The sequence below is a fragment of the Tympanuchus pallidicinctus genome, unplaced genomic scaffold, assembly GCF_026119805.1.
Source record: "Tympanuchus pallidicinctus isolate F22 unplaced genomic scaffold, pur_lepc_1.0 scaffold3, whole genome shotgun sequence".
Lineage (NCBI taxonomy): Eukaryota > Metazoa > Chordata > Aves > Galliformes > Phasianidae > Tympanuchus > Tympanuchus pallidicinctus.
Window position 1 is genome coordinate 25,111,670 of NW_026294747.1, and position 14,311 is coordinate 25,125,980.

At 39.6% G+C, this 14,311-nt stretch overlaps 2 protein-coding genes across 2 annotated transcripts in view; one reads left to right on the forward strand and one right to left on the reverse strand.

Moving 5' to 3' along the window:
• Window positions 1–10,047, forward strand: part of STARD9 (StAR related lipid transfer domain containing 9) — a 98,917-nt gene extending 88,870 nt beyond the window's left edge. Inside the window, exons 25-34 of the mRNA XM_052696120.1 lie at window positions 454–651; window positions 1,348–1,531; window positions 2,782–2,928; window positions 3,559–3,664; window positions 4,249–4,391; window positions 5,001–5,065; window positions 5,153–5,358; window positions 5,761–5,840; window positions 6,227–6,385; window positions 7,340–10,047. Of these exons, the coding sequence (XP_052552080.1) occupies window positions 454–651; window positions 1,348–1,531; window positions 2,782–2,928; window positions 3,559–3,664; window positions 4,249–4,391; window positions 5,001–5,065; window positions 5,153–5,358; window positions 5,761–5,840; window positions 6,227–6,385; window positions 7,340–7,441 (1,390 nt within the window). The 3' untranslated portion in view covers window positions 7,442–10,047. The remainder of the gene's footprint in view (window positions 1–453; window positions 652–1,347; window positions 1,532–2,781; window positions 2,929–3,558; window positions 3,665–4,248; window positions 4,392–5,000; window positions 5,066–5,152; window positions 5,359–5,760; window positions 5,841–6,226; window positions 6,386–7,339) is intronic.
• Window positions 1–14,311, reverse strand: part of CDAN1 (codanin 1) — a 57,685-nt gene that overhangs the window by 18,227 nt on the left and 25,147 nt on the right. Inside the window, exons 26-32 of the mRNA XM_052696121.1 lie at window positions 13,905–14,107; window positions 13,071–13,178; window positions 10,344–12,510; window positions 10,136–10,242; window positions 9,131–9,286; window positions 8,486–8,550; window positions 7,331–7,468 (exon numbers count right to left, since the gene is read on the reverse strand). Coding sequence (XP_052552081.1) covers window positions 12,385–12,510; window positions 13,071–13,178; window positions 13,905–14,107 — 437 coding nt within the window. The 3' untranslated portion in view covers window positions 7,331–7,468; window positions 8,486–8,550; window positions 9,131–9,286; window positions 10,136–10,242; window positions 10,344–12,384. The remainder of the gene's footprint in view (window positions 1–7,330; window positions 7,469–8,485; window positions 8,551–9,130; window positions 9,287–10,135; window positions 10,243–10,343; window positions 12,511–13,070; window positions 13,179–13,904; window positions 14,108–14,311) is intronic.

A 14,311-nucleotide genomic window follows, 5' to 3' on the forward strand; every position in this document is an offset into this window, starting at 1 on the left:
AAAAATCCATATATAATATATATATAATCCATGCAGCTTGGTTATGCATCTCATGCTTCCCTGAATAAAACCTTTGGAATATTGGGGGGGGGGGGAAAGCAACCTGTAATGACGCTAAACAAATTATGAAAAAAATCTATACCTAAATTCTAGAGATTGGATTATAGAACTGTTTGGGAAGTTGCTGTAACTGAAATGGTTAGGAGGAGCTGCACTTATCTCCTTCCTCCATTTTCCCTTTCAAAAGCAGTGGCATTTTAGAATTTCTTTTTCTTCAGTGCATGACTGAAAGGGATATTTGTAGGGGGAGTGTATTTTATTAGATTCTTAGAAATTTCTTACTACAAAGCTACTTAGTATTTAAGACTTTACATTTTAAAGGTTAAAAAATAACCACAGAAATTGTAACTTTGCAGGGTTCATTTTGTCACTCTACTTGTGCTTCCCTGACAGACACATGAGGACTATTGAGACCCTGAGGAAGGAGAGAGAAAAAAGGCTGCAGAGATACCAAAGGAGCCGAAGTCTGAGTCCTCAGAAGCATCTGAGTCTGTTGCAGACCCTGGATGCAAGTCACAGGGATCTGGATCTTCCTAGCAGGCGCCGTGAATATCTGCAACAGCTGAGAAAAGATGTGGTGGAAAATACCAGGTAGGAATTCAAACCCTCACTCTTGACCCTCTGATCATTAAGTGTTCACGATGGATGTGCATTCATGGTTCCTGTTGAGATCTGAGACTTGTGGCAGAATTCTTAATTGTCTCAGGATAAATGTGTGCCAGATTATAGGAAACATTCACTACAATCTTCCACTGAGTTTCAGTTCATAACCAGCACCTGCTTTATGTATGTATGCCAAAGATTCAGTTTTGACTAATCTGTCTTCTCGCTCCATCTCTAATTTGTAAGTCATGGCAAATAGTCTTTCATACCAATGAAGTTCTTCAGAACCCTCTATCATTTTTAATAGTGTTTTCTCATCCCCCACTACATCCCCTAAATGATTTCTGCTTCCTTTGCAGTTGGGCAGGAGGCAGCATTTTCCCAACACACAGTTACTTTCTGGGTGTTATGCCAAAGCCATAACCTTAGATCTTACAAAGCTTAGAAACCAGAGCGATTGCTAGAGTAATCTCACTGATCAACTGCACTCTCAGTGCAAATCGTTTTCCAAGATTAATTCTCCTACAACCTTTAGTGGGCAAAGGGAGACTTACTGGTTTTCTTTAATTGCTGTTCTGGCAAATTGTCCTGTTCCATGTTGACAGAGGACTTTCTCACAATATTCCATGAGGTGACCTTATTTCAAGTAAGTATACATGTTTTCCCCCTTACCTATCCTTACAGAGTTCAAGAACCAAAAAGAAGAAGCATTCAGCACCCTTCAGAGATTGAACTGATGCTCAGAGACTATCAAAAGGCACGAGAGGAAACCAAAACTGAAATTGCACGAGCAAGGGACAAACTTCGAGAGAGAGCTGAGCAAGAGAAAAGACGTATAAGGGAGCAAATATTTGCTCAGTTACAGAAGGTGAGCATTACAGAGGAAATTGTTCCCCATTACTCACATTGATGCATTTTTTAAATAGGCTTTTATAGCTCAGTAGTTTTTCTGTCTGACATCATTCATAGAAAAACAAATAATGAAATACAAATTTGGTCTTAAAAAAATTCTCAGTAATCATTATTACTGAGATTGATAACTGTTATCTTATTCGTGCTTCTGAACTATATCTTCCTGGAGCTATTTCTTGAGCACATTTTTTGTGCAAGAAAATTCTGTTTTCACTTTGGATCAAACTTTTGGAGTCATCCTGCTGGGAACATACTCAGTCTTTGGAGAAGTTTTGTTAAAGAGAATAAGTTTATTTCAGTGTTTCAGCATGTACTTAAGCAGAAAGACCTTCATCTATTTTTTTATTTTTCCTCTTGTTATGCTGTCCCGTGTGTGCATGTTTTGTTTTAACTTCTGCACTTTGTTACCTATTTTGCACAATGAGTGTGACTTGGCTGGTATCTGAGGACAATACCTTGTTGGAAGGTACGTGTTCTGCCTGGTCTCTGACTACACCTTCATGCGCTAATCTCTGTCACAGCCTGACCGTGCAGTTTTGGTTAGAACTGCAGCCTTCCTCTCATAGGTGGTGAACTGTCATTTCGTTGCTCTCTGCCCTGCAAGGCACCTAGAGTTCAGGAATCTCCAATGGGTGACTGGTTCTTACCACATCTGCTTCCATACTTCTCTTGTGAAACTTCAGCTGAATTGAAAACCAAATACTTAAAGTACCCTTTACTTTAAGAATAAATCATCTTGAAGTTCTCAGTATTTTCTTATGTAATTTTTCCTTCATCTTTTGGGCTGGCACTGAGCTGCAGTAAGATCTTCAGTGCTTAACAACTGAATTTGACCAATAATTTAAGCACAAGAATTAGGCAAAAAAGTAACAAATGGGACTGAGAAAAGATTTTTTTTTAAAACTTCTTTTCCCCCTTAAGACGTCTGGGAATTGGTTTGAAAGAAAGCCTGGACTCTTCTGACAATGTCAGAAGCTCCAGTTATCCAGATTTTCCTAGACTGATGCATTGGTTTGCTCATATAATCTTACAGTTTCAAATGAGCCTGCTTATTAAATATCTTCTGTATGAAGCAAAAAGTAACAGCTTTTACCAATGCTCCTTGAAAGAAAATGGACTTCATGTTACTCCTCTTTCATTTTCCAGTGCCGTTACTGATTTGAGTAAGTGCTATACAAGTTTGTGATGCTCTGATCTCTATTACAGGAGGAAGCAAGGCTGAAGACTCTTGCAAGTACGAGCACCTTATGTACAGAATCCAGCCTCAGTCTATCCTCTGGCCCAACATCAGGTTACAACAGCAGCAATACTGCTACATACACTGCAAGTAAACTGAGCAGCTGGGAAGGACAGGTGAGAAATAACTGGCTGCAAGACCAACATCCCCTAATGCTTTAACAGTAAGAGAGATAACAAGGACAAATTCTAGGTGGTTCATATTCTGTCACAGCTATCAAGCAGGACAAGTTTGTGTCCTAACAAACACATAGATGGGCTACACGGGGGAGGAGGGAGCATTAAACATGTCCTGCAAAGGACAGTGACAATTTCATTTTTCAGATTTTTTTTTTTTTAACTTGTAAGTAAAAGCCAGTGTGTTATGACTGACAGCAGTGCCACTGTCTGTCACATTTTAGCAATAAGGAACATTTTTTTTGTGATGAGCCAGAATCTAGTATTTTCAGTGTGCCTTCCTCATTGAAGAGAGATGCACTCAGGGATTTGTGTGTGTGAACACCACCTTACTTTAAACTGCTTTTTGGAGTGTGCACCTATGCTAGCTTGTCATACTTGTCTGCTGAAATTCCTCAGTTAAGCTATCATTTCATAACCAGCTGAGAGGCAAAGAAATTAACTTGTCATAATGTCAAGCTTCCAGTTTCGTAAAGGCAGGCTGGTTGCAGATATTCTTCTTGATAATGTAACAATTTATTTTTCTTGGTTCAATCCAAAAGTCTCCACTTCTGCTCTTTGCTAAACCAGGTTTCTTCTGGAAGTGCACTGCTTTCAAGAGACACACGTGGTCGTTCAGCTGTTAGAAACAGTCAGCTTTTTATGATAGAGCAGCTACAAAAGGATTCAACACTGGGTAAGTAAAGTATATTTTCACCTGCTTATTTCTGTGTTGTATCCCAAAACCTAATGAGGTTTCTAATTTATGCTAATCCCAATCTAATTTGATTCTAAGTATTTTGAAGCTGTCTTACCATTACATGAATTCAGAAAAAAAAATACTGTCATCAGTAGCTAAAGCACAGAAAAGTAATTGGAGATTTAGTTCCTCTTAAGAAAGTTGTTCTTCTGATGTTGTAGCATTGCTGTACAGTCTTTGGAGAGGCTGCAAGGAGGATAATGTCTTGAATGAACCAAAGAAGCATGGGGCTAAGAGTATAGGATTGTACATGCAAGTTGTTATTTGTATTCCCAGAGTCACGTTTCATATTATTCTTTAGGTTATTAGCTTATATGTAGTTAATAATGTTTATACTTGAGTAATGCAAAACGTAACTGCAATGTAATTACCAATATGTGGGCTGTCCAGACCAAGAATGATAACAGTCTTTCTTTAGGAGGGTCGAAGTTCCTCTGAATGCTCAATGCTACATCTTCTGCACCACTTCAGTGATGATTTTCCTTTTTATTACTTTCCTATGACAATTTTGTCTCCTGCAGAAGACAGCAGAATTGAGCCACCACTTCCTTCAGACAGCATCAGTTGTAGGTTCACTCATGGGTTAACTATTTCAGTAAGCTCCTCATCAACACAAGGATACCAAGATTTATCCAAACATATCTTGGCTAATGCTACCACCGAGGTGAGTAAATAAGCACAGTTTTTGCTTATTCCTTCTACTGGATGTTGTAATGAAAGTGTGTGAGACAAATCTTATTCTTCTGCACTCCTAGTAGGTAATTAGTGCTGGGTATAGCAGGATATGCTGAGCAGTTTTAAATAGTGGGAGGAAACAGGCTGTAACAGTGGAGCACAGGAATGACCGCTGCATGTGAGCTGAAATATTCAAGTGAAGCTGGTGATAATGCTGAATGCTTCTAGCTCCTAAGAGTTTGTACAGTGCAAGTCTTAAATACCTGTATGCCTCTATAGCCAGAAGCAAAGCATGCAAACTTCACATTTCAGATCAGATGGAATCACTTGACTTGGAGATGCACGCTTCCCCCAGTGCAGTTTTCTCACAGAGGTCTACACTATTGTTCAGGCTGGACTTATCAGTCTGACTGCTAAAACTCCCAGAGTAATACTAGAACAAGAAAACTAAATATTTGTTGTAAAGCTCACTGAATAGCTTGAGTAGAAGATACTGCAGCAGCACTGAACATAATTTCAGATAATTTCAGCAGAAGCTGAACATAATTTAAATGTAGATAACTCCCACTTATATGTACATTTGTCATTATTTTCTAAGGTAATGGCAGCATGCTCTCATAACCTGAGGAATCTCTACACGTGTCAAGCAGCTGCTGGCTGGAAGTAAGTTTATGGCAGGTGTTTATCATGGGAGATCTTTAATGCAGTTGATCATCTTTTGTGCCAATACCTTTCATTTGTCTTTGACAGATACCAATGTACAGAAAAGGAGGTGCTGGTTTACTACAAAGTCTTCCCTTCAGCAACAAAGCACGGATTTTTGGGAGCAGGAGTGATAGAAAGACCTCTTTCATATGTGTGGGGACTAGTGAGAGATCTGGGCAAAAGGCACCTGTATGACAGATCCATCAGCACAGCTCGAATACACAAGAAGATAACAAGTCACATTCAGCTGGGTGAGTACCAACTGCACTGACTGACCAGAACTACCATTGTGGAGTCTTCAGCTCAGATCAGCCAGAAAGAAATATACATCTTGTTTCTTCAGACTTGAAGAGCCAGTTCATTACTTAGTGTAGGAGCTTCCATTTTGCAAGACTTTTTCAAAGTACAGCTATTACAAATCATACGCTGCAGAAGTATAAGATACAGGTGCTTTCAAACAGCATCATTTTAATTACAGTACCTTAATATTAGCATCTTCATGTTAGCTTGAACTTTGCTCTTAACTGCAGCAAGTTCAAATACAATTTGTTTGTGCATTTTGAAGGATGGGGGGAAGTGTGACAAGTTACAGTTGTCAAAGCCTAATTAATTTTCCCTTTGTTTGTTGTTGGTTTTGGATACTTTTTCTGCAGTGTATTTAGTGACTGATACCTCCCTGTGTTACCTACAGCAGCCACGGGATTTCTGCTGCATTACTGTAGAAGCCAAAGAGGTAAGTTTTGTGTGGTGAGTGTGTTTTCTCTAAGACAGAGGAAACTAACTTGTCTGAACTCACTGTTCAAGGGCAGAAGGGAGAGAAGGTTATGCTCATAGTTCCAGAGAAAGCTGTAACAGGAAGAAAAGCTATGCTCATTTGACAGAAATGAATTATGTATTAAATCTACTGGCATTTGACAGTTGTTACTGCCTAATAGTGCTTGGTTCACAACTGTTACAGCATATTCTTGTTACAAACAAGCAGGATTCTGACAAAAAAAAAAAAAAAAAAAAAACCGAAACAGGAGCTGATTTAGTGAGAAATATGCCTCATGGTAAGCAAAACAATGCTGCGTGCATCAAAAAATTAAAATTCTCTTCTTTATGCTTTCTTTCATGCAGAAGAACTTGTCTGTCTTGGCTATTCAGTCTGTGTACGATGCATCCATGCCCCACCCTTGTAAAGACGTGGTGAGAGGGGAAATTTTGCCCAGTGCATGGATCCTGGAACCTGATGTGGTGAATGGAAGAGATATCACCAGAGTTATTTACATGGCTCAGGTAAGACCCTTCATTACTGTACGTCACGTTCGATAACAGTCTAATTAGGATTCTGCTTTTATGTACATGATCCACAGTTTTTTTTACACTATGTGAATCTGCTGCCTTGGACACCAAGTCTCTTCTGTAACTGTTAATTCACAACTTTTGTACATTCTGCTTTTGCATAGTGAACCAGTACATGATAGTTCAGTGTTAGGGACTGGAGAATCTCACTTGCATTTCTGTCTTATTGGAGACATAGAAGTCCACCTCTGCTAAAACTATTTTTGACACGTATGGAAATGCACGTTGTTAACTTTCTTCAACAGAAGTCATTAAGTCTTTGCATTTAAATAAACACAATAGAGAAGATGAGGATTCTAGTTAAGAGTGAGAAAATCTCGCCTTCCACTGACTACAGAGTCATCTGAAAAAGCAGGCTCCTTTAGGTCAGTGACACCAACCACCTAAATACATCCAGAAAAGAATATCATGCTGCATAATTTATTTTAGAAGGCAGCTAGTGACAATTAGAATTAGTCCTTTAAACTTTGCTAAAAACACGTTTTATATAGGTAATTTAAAAAAAAAGCAACCTCAAATAGTAATTATTAGCATATCCCTTTACAACGTATTTTAAAGTTTTCTACACATTTTTATGCATGTATTAGTGGAATGCAATATGTATTTTCAGTAACACTACAAACCTGTGTTTCGAACTAGCAATATTTAAGCTTAAACCCAGAACCAGCGTGGTTTGTACTTGCAGAAACTACTATCAAATATGCAAAGCCTTCAAAGTCTACAGAGTATTGGGAAGAAAAAGATCCAGTCCACCACAGAAATCACAGTATTTGGCTGTAAACTACTTTCGTGCTTACTATTTTATGTGCAGCAACAGAGCTAGTTTAGCCTGGAGAAAGTGTTCAAAAATGGGTCATGCAACACTTGCCTTTCTTCTACCTTGTACAGGTGGATCTGGGTGCCCCAGCGATCCCAGCACGGCTCCTGAGCTCCATCGCTAAGCGGCAGCCTTTGGTCATTGCTCGACTAGCACACTTCCTTGCCAGTTAGCATTGATCAAGAAACTGGAATATTCATCTGAAAGGTAGCAAGGAGACACAAGCATCCATAAGGGTAATGTAAAATGTCTGCTCTTACATCAGGAACAATCAAGCCTCACTTGAGGAGTCTAATTGCTAATTCTGGACTACTAAAACGTATAGCTTGGAAAAAAATAACAAACATCATTTTAGCTAATGCTGCTTAGAAGAAACCCAGCAAGTTTTATGAGTAGCCTATCTTCTGGAAACAGCTGTGAAAATTCTCCATGAGCAGAAGGGAGTGCTGTCTCTATCAATAGCAGAGGAAGAGAATTCTCTTTACAATAACCAGAATTGTATCATTTTGTTTCAATTTCCAAGGAACTATAAAAAGTTGACCTTTTCCATTCAGTAAAGTTTGAGCAGTGGCGAGAAAAAAGGCAATGGAAGCAATGAAATGTACTAAAACCTGGAAATAGTATTCACGTGGCTTGAGACCTTTTACAAACTTTTGAGCAGAAATGCAAAGCCACGTCCTTGTGTTGAGATAAATATCAGATACAGATCCCTCTAGCAGCAGCTAGAGTCAGCTTGCCATGGTAAATTATTTACTTCCCCTTGGAGAGAAGCTAAGGCAACATGACATTTATAAGTCATCTCAGACTTTTCTCATAGTTGGCTGACTGCTTACAGCCAGTACAGTACAAGGGATTTTCGATTACCACTACACTATGCAGCAACAGTGGAAACCACCACACCTCAGGACACAGTTTTACTGCACTACAAAATTAGGTGCTTTGAAATAGAGAAACCAAACTGACAGTTCTAAACAATAACTCATTAATAGAAAGTAGTACAGAGTAGTCAGCATGTTCCTAAAATTTGAATCCCGCTCATAAGAGTAGCTCCAGCACTTTTCCACAATGGCTTTTTTCCATCAGCCTGTCTCTACTTTTACCTAGAAGCATTAAGAGCAGGAAATCCAGCCTGGTCCTGTTCTCATCATCATTTCTTTGTTCACAAGACAAACAGCCGCCTCTATAGCAGTAAGCACAGTGTCTCCCCTCTCAGTTACCTGGCAGCTGTTGAGCTCTGTCCAATACTCATGTTGTCAGGCTTCAAGTGTTTGGTCACAGGTTCCTAAAATTAAACAAAACCACAGCCAACTCAAGTATCTAAGTAACTTCATGTAGGTCTTCAGCACAGTAGTACAGAAATCACCTAAACTAGCTTCTCTAAGCAATAAAGGCTGCTAGAATAGTTTCCTTAGCTCACAGAAGCCCACGTTGTTCACGTGGCTGTTGCATTTTACATTTGTCAGATGAGAAACATTTATTCAAGCACCCACCTTACCAGAGCCATCTCTGCTACTGGAACACACATAGGTACTTTGGGTCAGAGATGTTTTCCCAGCATACCACAAGCTCACTACACCTCCCACCATAGCTTCAAGAGCCAAAATCTATTTTTAACTCTATCTTTGCACAGATGTAATTTTGGCTCTCAGCTTCTATGTTACTTCCTATCATTAATATATTAAGAAGTTTTAAATGAAGTGACAGTGGCTATTTTAAATTGATATTTAAGAAATAGTAGTTTTGAGGCATATCAGCCCAAGGCTCCTCCCTGCCCAGGTGCAGCAGGAAGAGTAATAAAACACATCATTTCTTATAAATTTGTTTTGTGTTTACTCAAGGTGGCCATTCTTACATTCTTACACCTTCAGTGTATTACCATTCTCCTGGGGTGAGGCTCAGCCTTTCTTAGCAGCCTGCCAAGCTGCGTCAGGGGATGCTTCACCTGCAGCACTGCACATCTTCCACAGCCTCAGCAACTGCACCAAAAGGCAGATGTCCAGATTTGCACCCTGTCGTACCTTTTTGGGGAAGGCAAAACAAAGAAGCTTGAACAAGGTAATACATTAAAGCCCTAGAAAAAGTGAGCAGGAACTGCAGCAAGGTGTATTTATTGGCTATCACCAATGCTGCTTCAAGAAGGGATTGCAGGAGGAGATGAGTGGCTTTCAGCCAGTCCACAAAAGATTTGCTCAGTGCTTCGCTTTTTTTCCCTTTTATTTTGGAGACGGCACTAGAGTTGAAGCAGTTTTGGTAGGAAAAACATCTAGGGGGACTCCTGGGTCAATGAAACCAGTGCCTATGAAGGATAATGTCTTATTGTACAGTGCAGCAGATGTTTATTTTTATATATACATAAGATTGGTTTTTCTATGTTTACAAATTAAGTTATTTATATATGCTTGTTTTGAAGCATTTTTATATGCTATCAAAGCTGATTTTTATTTTTATCGGTATTAATGTAACTTTTTTTTTTTTAATACAATTGTCAATTGATACTAAAAAGCCTATTTATATGGATGTTTTCTTTTGCAAATATAACATTTTTTAGTACCTCTTAATGTATGGCAATGGTTTGTTGGGAAGGAAGAAATAAAACCTAGCAGACATCATCTACTTTGTTAAACTACAATGGGAAAAACCCAGCTTCCTGTCAATTACTGCTGAGCAGTAGATGATCAGACCAAGCATCTGTACCACCTGCTGTTACATCTCTGCTCTTAATCAAGATTGCTATTTTCATATCCACAATAAAATGTATTTTCTACACAAGAAAAAGAAATGCCCTGTGGTATTTGCTCCAGTTAAGATAGCTGTCTGGAACTGTACTTACACAGGAGGGGGTGCTGTTCTACTCAGTGAACACTTACCTGGATGAAGCCAAAAAGGTTAGCTTGTGATAGAAGGCGTAGGTCTCCTACTTGCCCAGAGTGCTGTATCCTTCTTGCAAAGTTTGGCTGCAGAGTCAGGTGCCTGGCTTCCCCAAAGTCACCAAGCATAATTAACATGAGATACCCATTAACTATGTAGATTAATGACATGACAATGTAAGAAAACAGAAGCAGAGGTGTTTCTTACCTGCTGGACAACATTGAAGAACAGACTGACTTCTGCCCAATGGAGCACAATTACATTCTCTAGCAGTAGTAAGCTGATCTTCAGGTTTAGATCACCTTTTAAATAAATACCTCCACGCATGTTGTATTACAGAAGGATAACTGAGTTAGGTTGAGTTCACAAAACACCTGTGGCCGCAGTATCTACGCAAATAGTTTTAGATACCCAAATAAATTCAGTTCCAGAGACTGAGCACCTTTTTATCCAGCTTCTCCCTCTATCTCCCACGGTCAAGTAACAGATGCAGTACTGCAGCACAGGCAAAACAGCAGCATGCAGGACAGATATCACCATATGTTTTCTTCACCGTGCTTTGTGACAAGGCACCTTTTTGTACTTTGTCCCAGTACAAAGAGGCTGTATTTCACCAGCTTGGACACAAAACAGGACATTTAATCGTATTTATTATAACAAACAACAACTTCAACTGAGCTCTGCAGCAAAACATCACCCAATGCTCAGCCTCAGGAAGTAGGTATGAAACAAGAGACAGTACTCGCTATTTCAATTTGCATTACCCTGCTTTCACCAGACACACAGCACACCTACTTTCAGGGAACCCCTGACTCAGTCATGTCTTAAAATCCCTAGAAAGACAAAAGAAAAAGAAAAAAGAAAAAAGAAAAAGAAAAAAAAAAAGCACACAGATGGTGTATGCCCAATCAACCTCAATGGAGTTTAGATGCTGGCATTCCCCTCCGTATCACACATTTCAACTGATGCCACAGTTCTACCTAGTTAGTCCTGGTTGTGTTTTTCCCCTCCACCTCAACTGAGAAAACTACTTTTTTCCACCTTATACAAGGAAGAGGTAAGTAAGTTAATCAGCAAGATACTCAGCTTCAAGTCCAAACATTGGTCTTAACACAATATTTGCTTTCTGACAAACCTGTACTAATGGCAGACTGCCAGACAAAAGGAAAAAAAGATCCTCTGAAAAGAAAAATTATCCTGAATCATCTAATGAGCAGGTAATTTTCTGCTAACCCCCAGCAGTCCCGAGCATAAACTCCTGCTGAAGAAGATCCCTGCTGGGTGAAAGGGAACTTGCACCCTGGCTTTATGATCTATCCACAAAAGCAGGAAATGCCCACTGCCCTCCATAAAAAAGGTTCCTTTCATACCATCTCTCCAGAAGGTGGCACTGCTTTTTTCACTGCTAAATTTCTTGTCTGTTCTTCTAGTCTGTAGTTTACTTGCTGGAGTATTTCCTGTCTGATAAAATTCAAACTCAAGGCAAGAAGGATTATAAAAAACAAGAAATAGCAGCTACATACCATTTATGTTCACATACTATAAAAAGAGTCATAAAAATACTGCCATCTGCCTTCAGTGAAAAATATAATCAAGTATTTTCTCCCTTATTTCAATTAAAAATTCCAAGAAATAACAAGCTCTGTTTCCATCAAGAGGTGGAAGAAAACTTAACTTAATCATCTACATCCTTTAAGAATAATGTTACACATTTTCTGGTGTATATATATTTAATATGTTTTAACTTCTAAAATGAGTCTTAAAAACATTAAAATCAAATATTCGAAATTGAGCTCACAGTGAAAAATAAATACGGGCTCATCTTGCAGAACAGGTTACCTTTTCCCTCCCCTGGCAAGAAACCACATTAAGTTCAGAGATGAGCCAGTCACCAGGAAGCAATCCCCCTGCTTCACAGAGGGACTTGTCCATTCAACTTGATTCCTGGTTTGATCACAGTCTATTACTGTACAAACACAAAAGTGTTCATGAGTCTGAAAAAACAGCTCTGAGCAATGATCAAGGTGCTTAAAGAACTTCCGACTTGGTGATCTATTTGCTGATATGAATCCTTCAGCAGTCACCAGTGCAACACATCCACAAACAGAAAGACCAGTGCTGGTTTCGCACATAGAGACCTCCTACATGCAGTATTTTCCCAGCAAGGACCTCACAGTGCATTCAGAAACACTAAAAATTCCATCTGCATCTTCATTAGTAATTTCTATCCTCAGAGAGTCCATCTCCACTAACTTTGTGCTGTCACGGTACCTAGAGATTGTCTGGTCAGGTCACAGCGGTTACTCCTGGGCTCTTCCATAAGATGTTCCGATAGAAATAAACTGGAAATGCTGCCCAGAGCTTTTAAGAAATCCTGCAACAGACAAATACAAACCTGAGAACCTTTATCAACAAGTATCAACCTCCAATGTGCAAGCATCACCACATGGTGAAATACGAGCAATTTTGTAGCACAGGTCTCAGGCCCTTCCCTGTATTTTGTGCCCCCTCTCTAGAATATTCTGGCTTCTCTCCCATTCTGGTTGTGGGAGGCAAAGAGTCCTGAAGGTGAGTGCTCAGCTAGGCCCCTTCCCAGTACGTCACTCTCAGCCAGGGCACTGCAAATGCATACAGGATGAAGTAAAAGATGGTAACTCTGAGCTGGCCTCCAACTTGGGTTACAGTTTTCTCGGCAATGATTCCACTGCATGGGATATTCTGGATTCAGTCAGGTACAGATTTCAACCGAAGTTACAACATTAGTTACAGTAACAAGTTATTGTTAAACAATCCCTTTGCTGTATTAAGCAGGAAATGCAGACAGGACACTGTTAACCTGCATCTACAGGAAACTGAACTACGAGGATTTACTATTCTGTAGCTTTACTTTTTGCTTCACTTGTTACTCACACACACACACCCCTAATTACTTACTGAGGGCCAAGGGAACTCTTCAAGGCTACGCAAGCAACTCTCTATTTCACTGGTCCGCATTAGATCATATTCTACAAGACCATGAAGGATGAAATGGAACAAATCCCACTGCAGAGAAAAAAAGAAAAGAAAAAAAAAAAAAAAAAAAAGAGATATCAACATCTCAAAAATAAGTGCAATTTGGGTTTGTTCCCTTATCTCAATATAGTTCATGAGTTGCCTTCCTGGATCAGAACATGGATAAAATGAACAAAAGGATAAAACAAAGAGCAACATCCAAAACAAATAAGCAAAATTACTTTCGTTCATACACGGTATTCTACCATAACATTTTCAAAACTAAACATCTCTAGTTCTCAGTTCCAAAACATACTGAGTATTTAATTCCTGTGCGTTCCAAACAGCTTGAAAAACATTCATATCCTTCCCAATTAAGCTGGTTTCAGCCTGCAACTAGGCAAGGCAATTTTCAGCTTTTGCTAGTTGAGGATCTTGTAAGGCAACATCACATGTATACAAAAAATGAAAGCTAAAAGACACAGGGGTGACCAATTGCACAGTCACTGTGTTCAGTCCTGATAATCACTTAGATCCGAGTGGCCATTTCATCACTTGCTCCCAAATTAAGCTGTGCCTTCCCAACAGCCCCCAAGGCAAATACTGGAGACTGACCACAGTGCAGCCCTCTTTTTCTCTATCCCTGTGAATGAAGCCTGATGCTATCAGCCTTGCTCCCACAAGCAATCAGTTCACTCTGCAAGTGAGATAACTTCCATGCGTATGTGTCAGACTAGAGCAAGTAATCAGCAACTCCTCAGAGACAAATAAACCTACCTCTTGCTGCTTCACTTCTGCAAGATAGCCAATGTTCTTCCTGCTGAACATCAGCTGCACAGGAACAGGTGTCCCAAAGTCCTCCTTCCAGACAGAAAGCAGCAGTTTCAGAAGGTCATATGTGGGATTATTCTTCACTCGGAGCCTCTCAGAGCTCTCCTCTGGGGGCTTGATCCCAAGACTAAGAGGAACACGACCTGAAACTGCAAGAAACAGAAGGAAGATGAACTTCTGCACCTGTGTGTTTTCTCTACAGCCATCAGCTCAGTCCAACAGCAGATTTTGCGTAGCTGATAACTAAGCAATCACTAAAGTAGAAACACCTCTTGAGCGTAAACCACTGAACATAAGGGGAGTAGAGTCTGAAACATGCAAAAGTGTGCTCTGAAACTATATACTAAGAGACA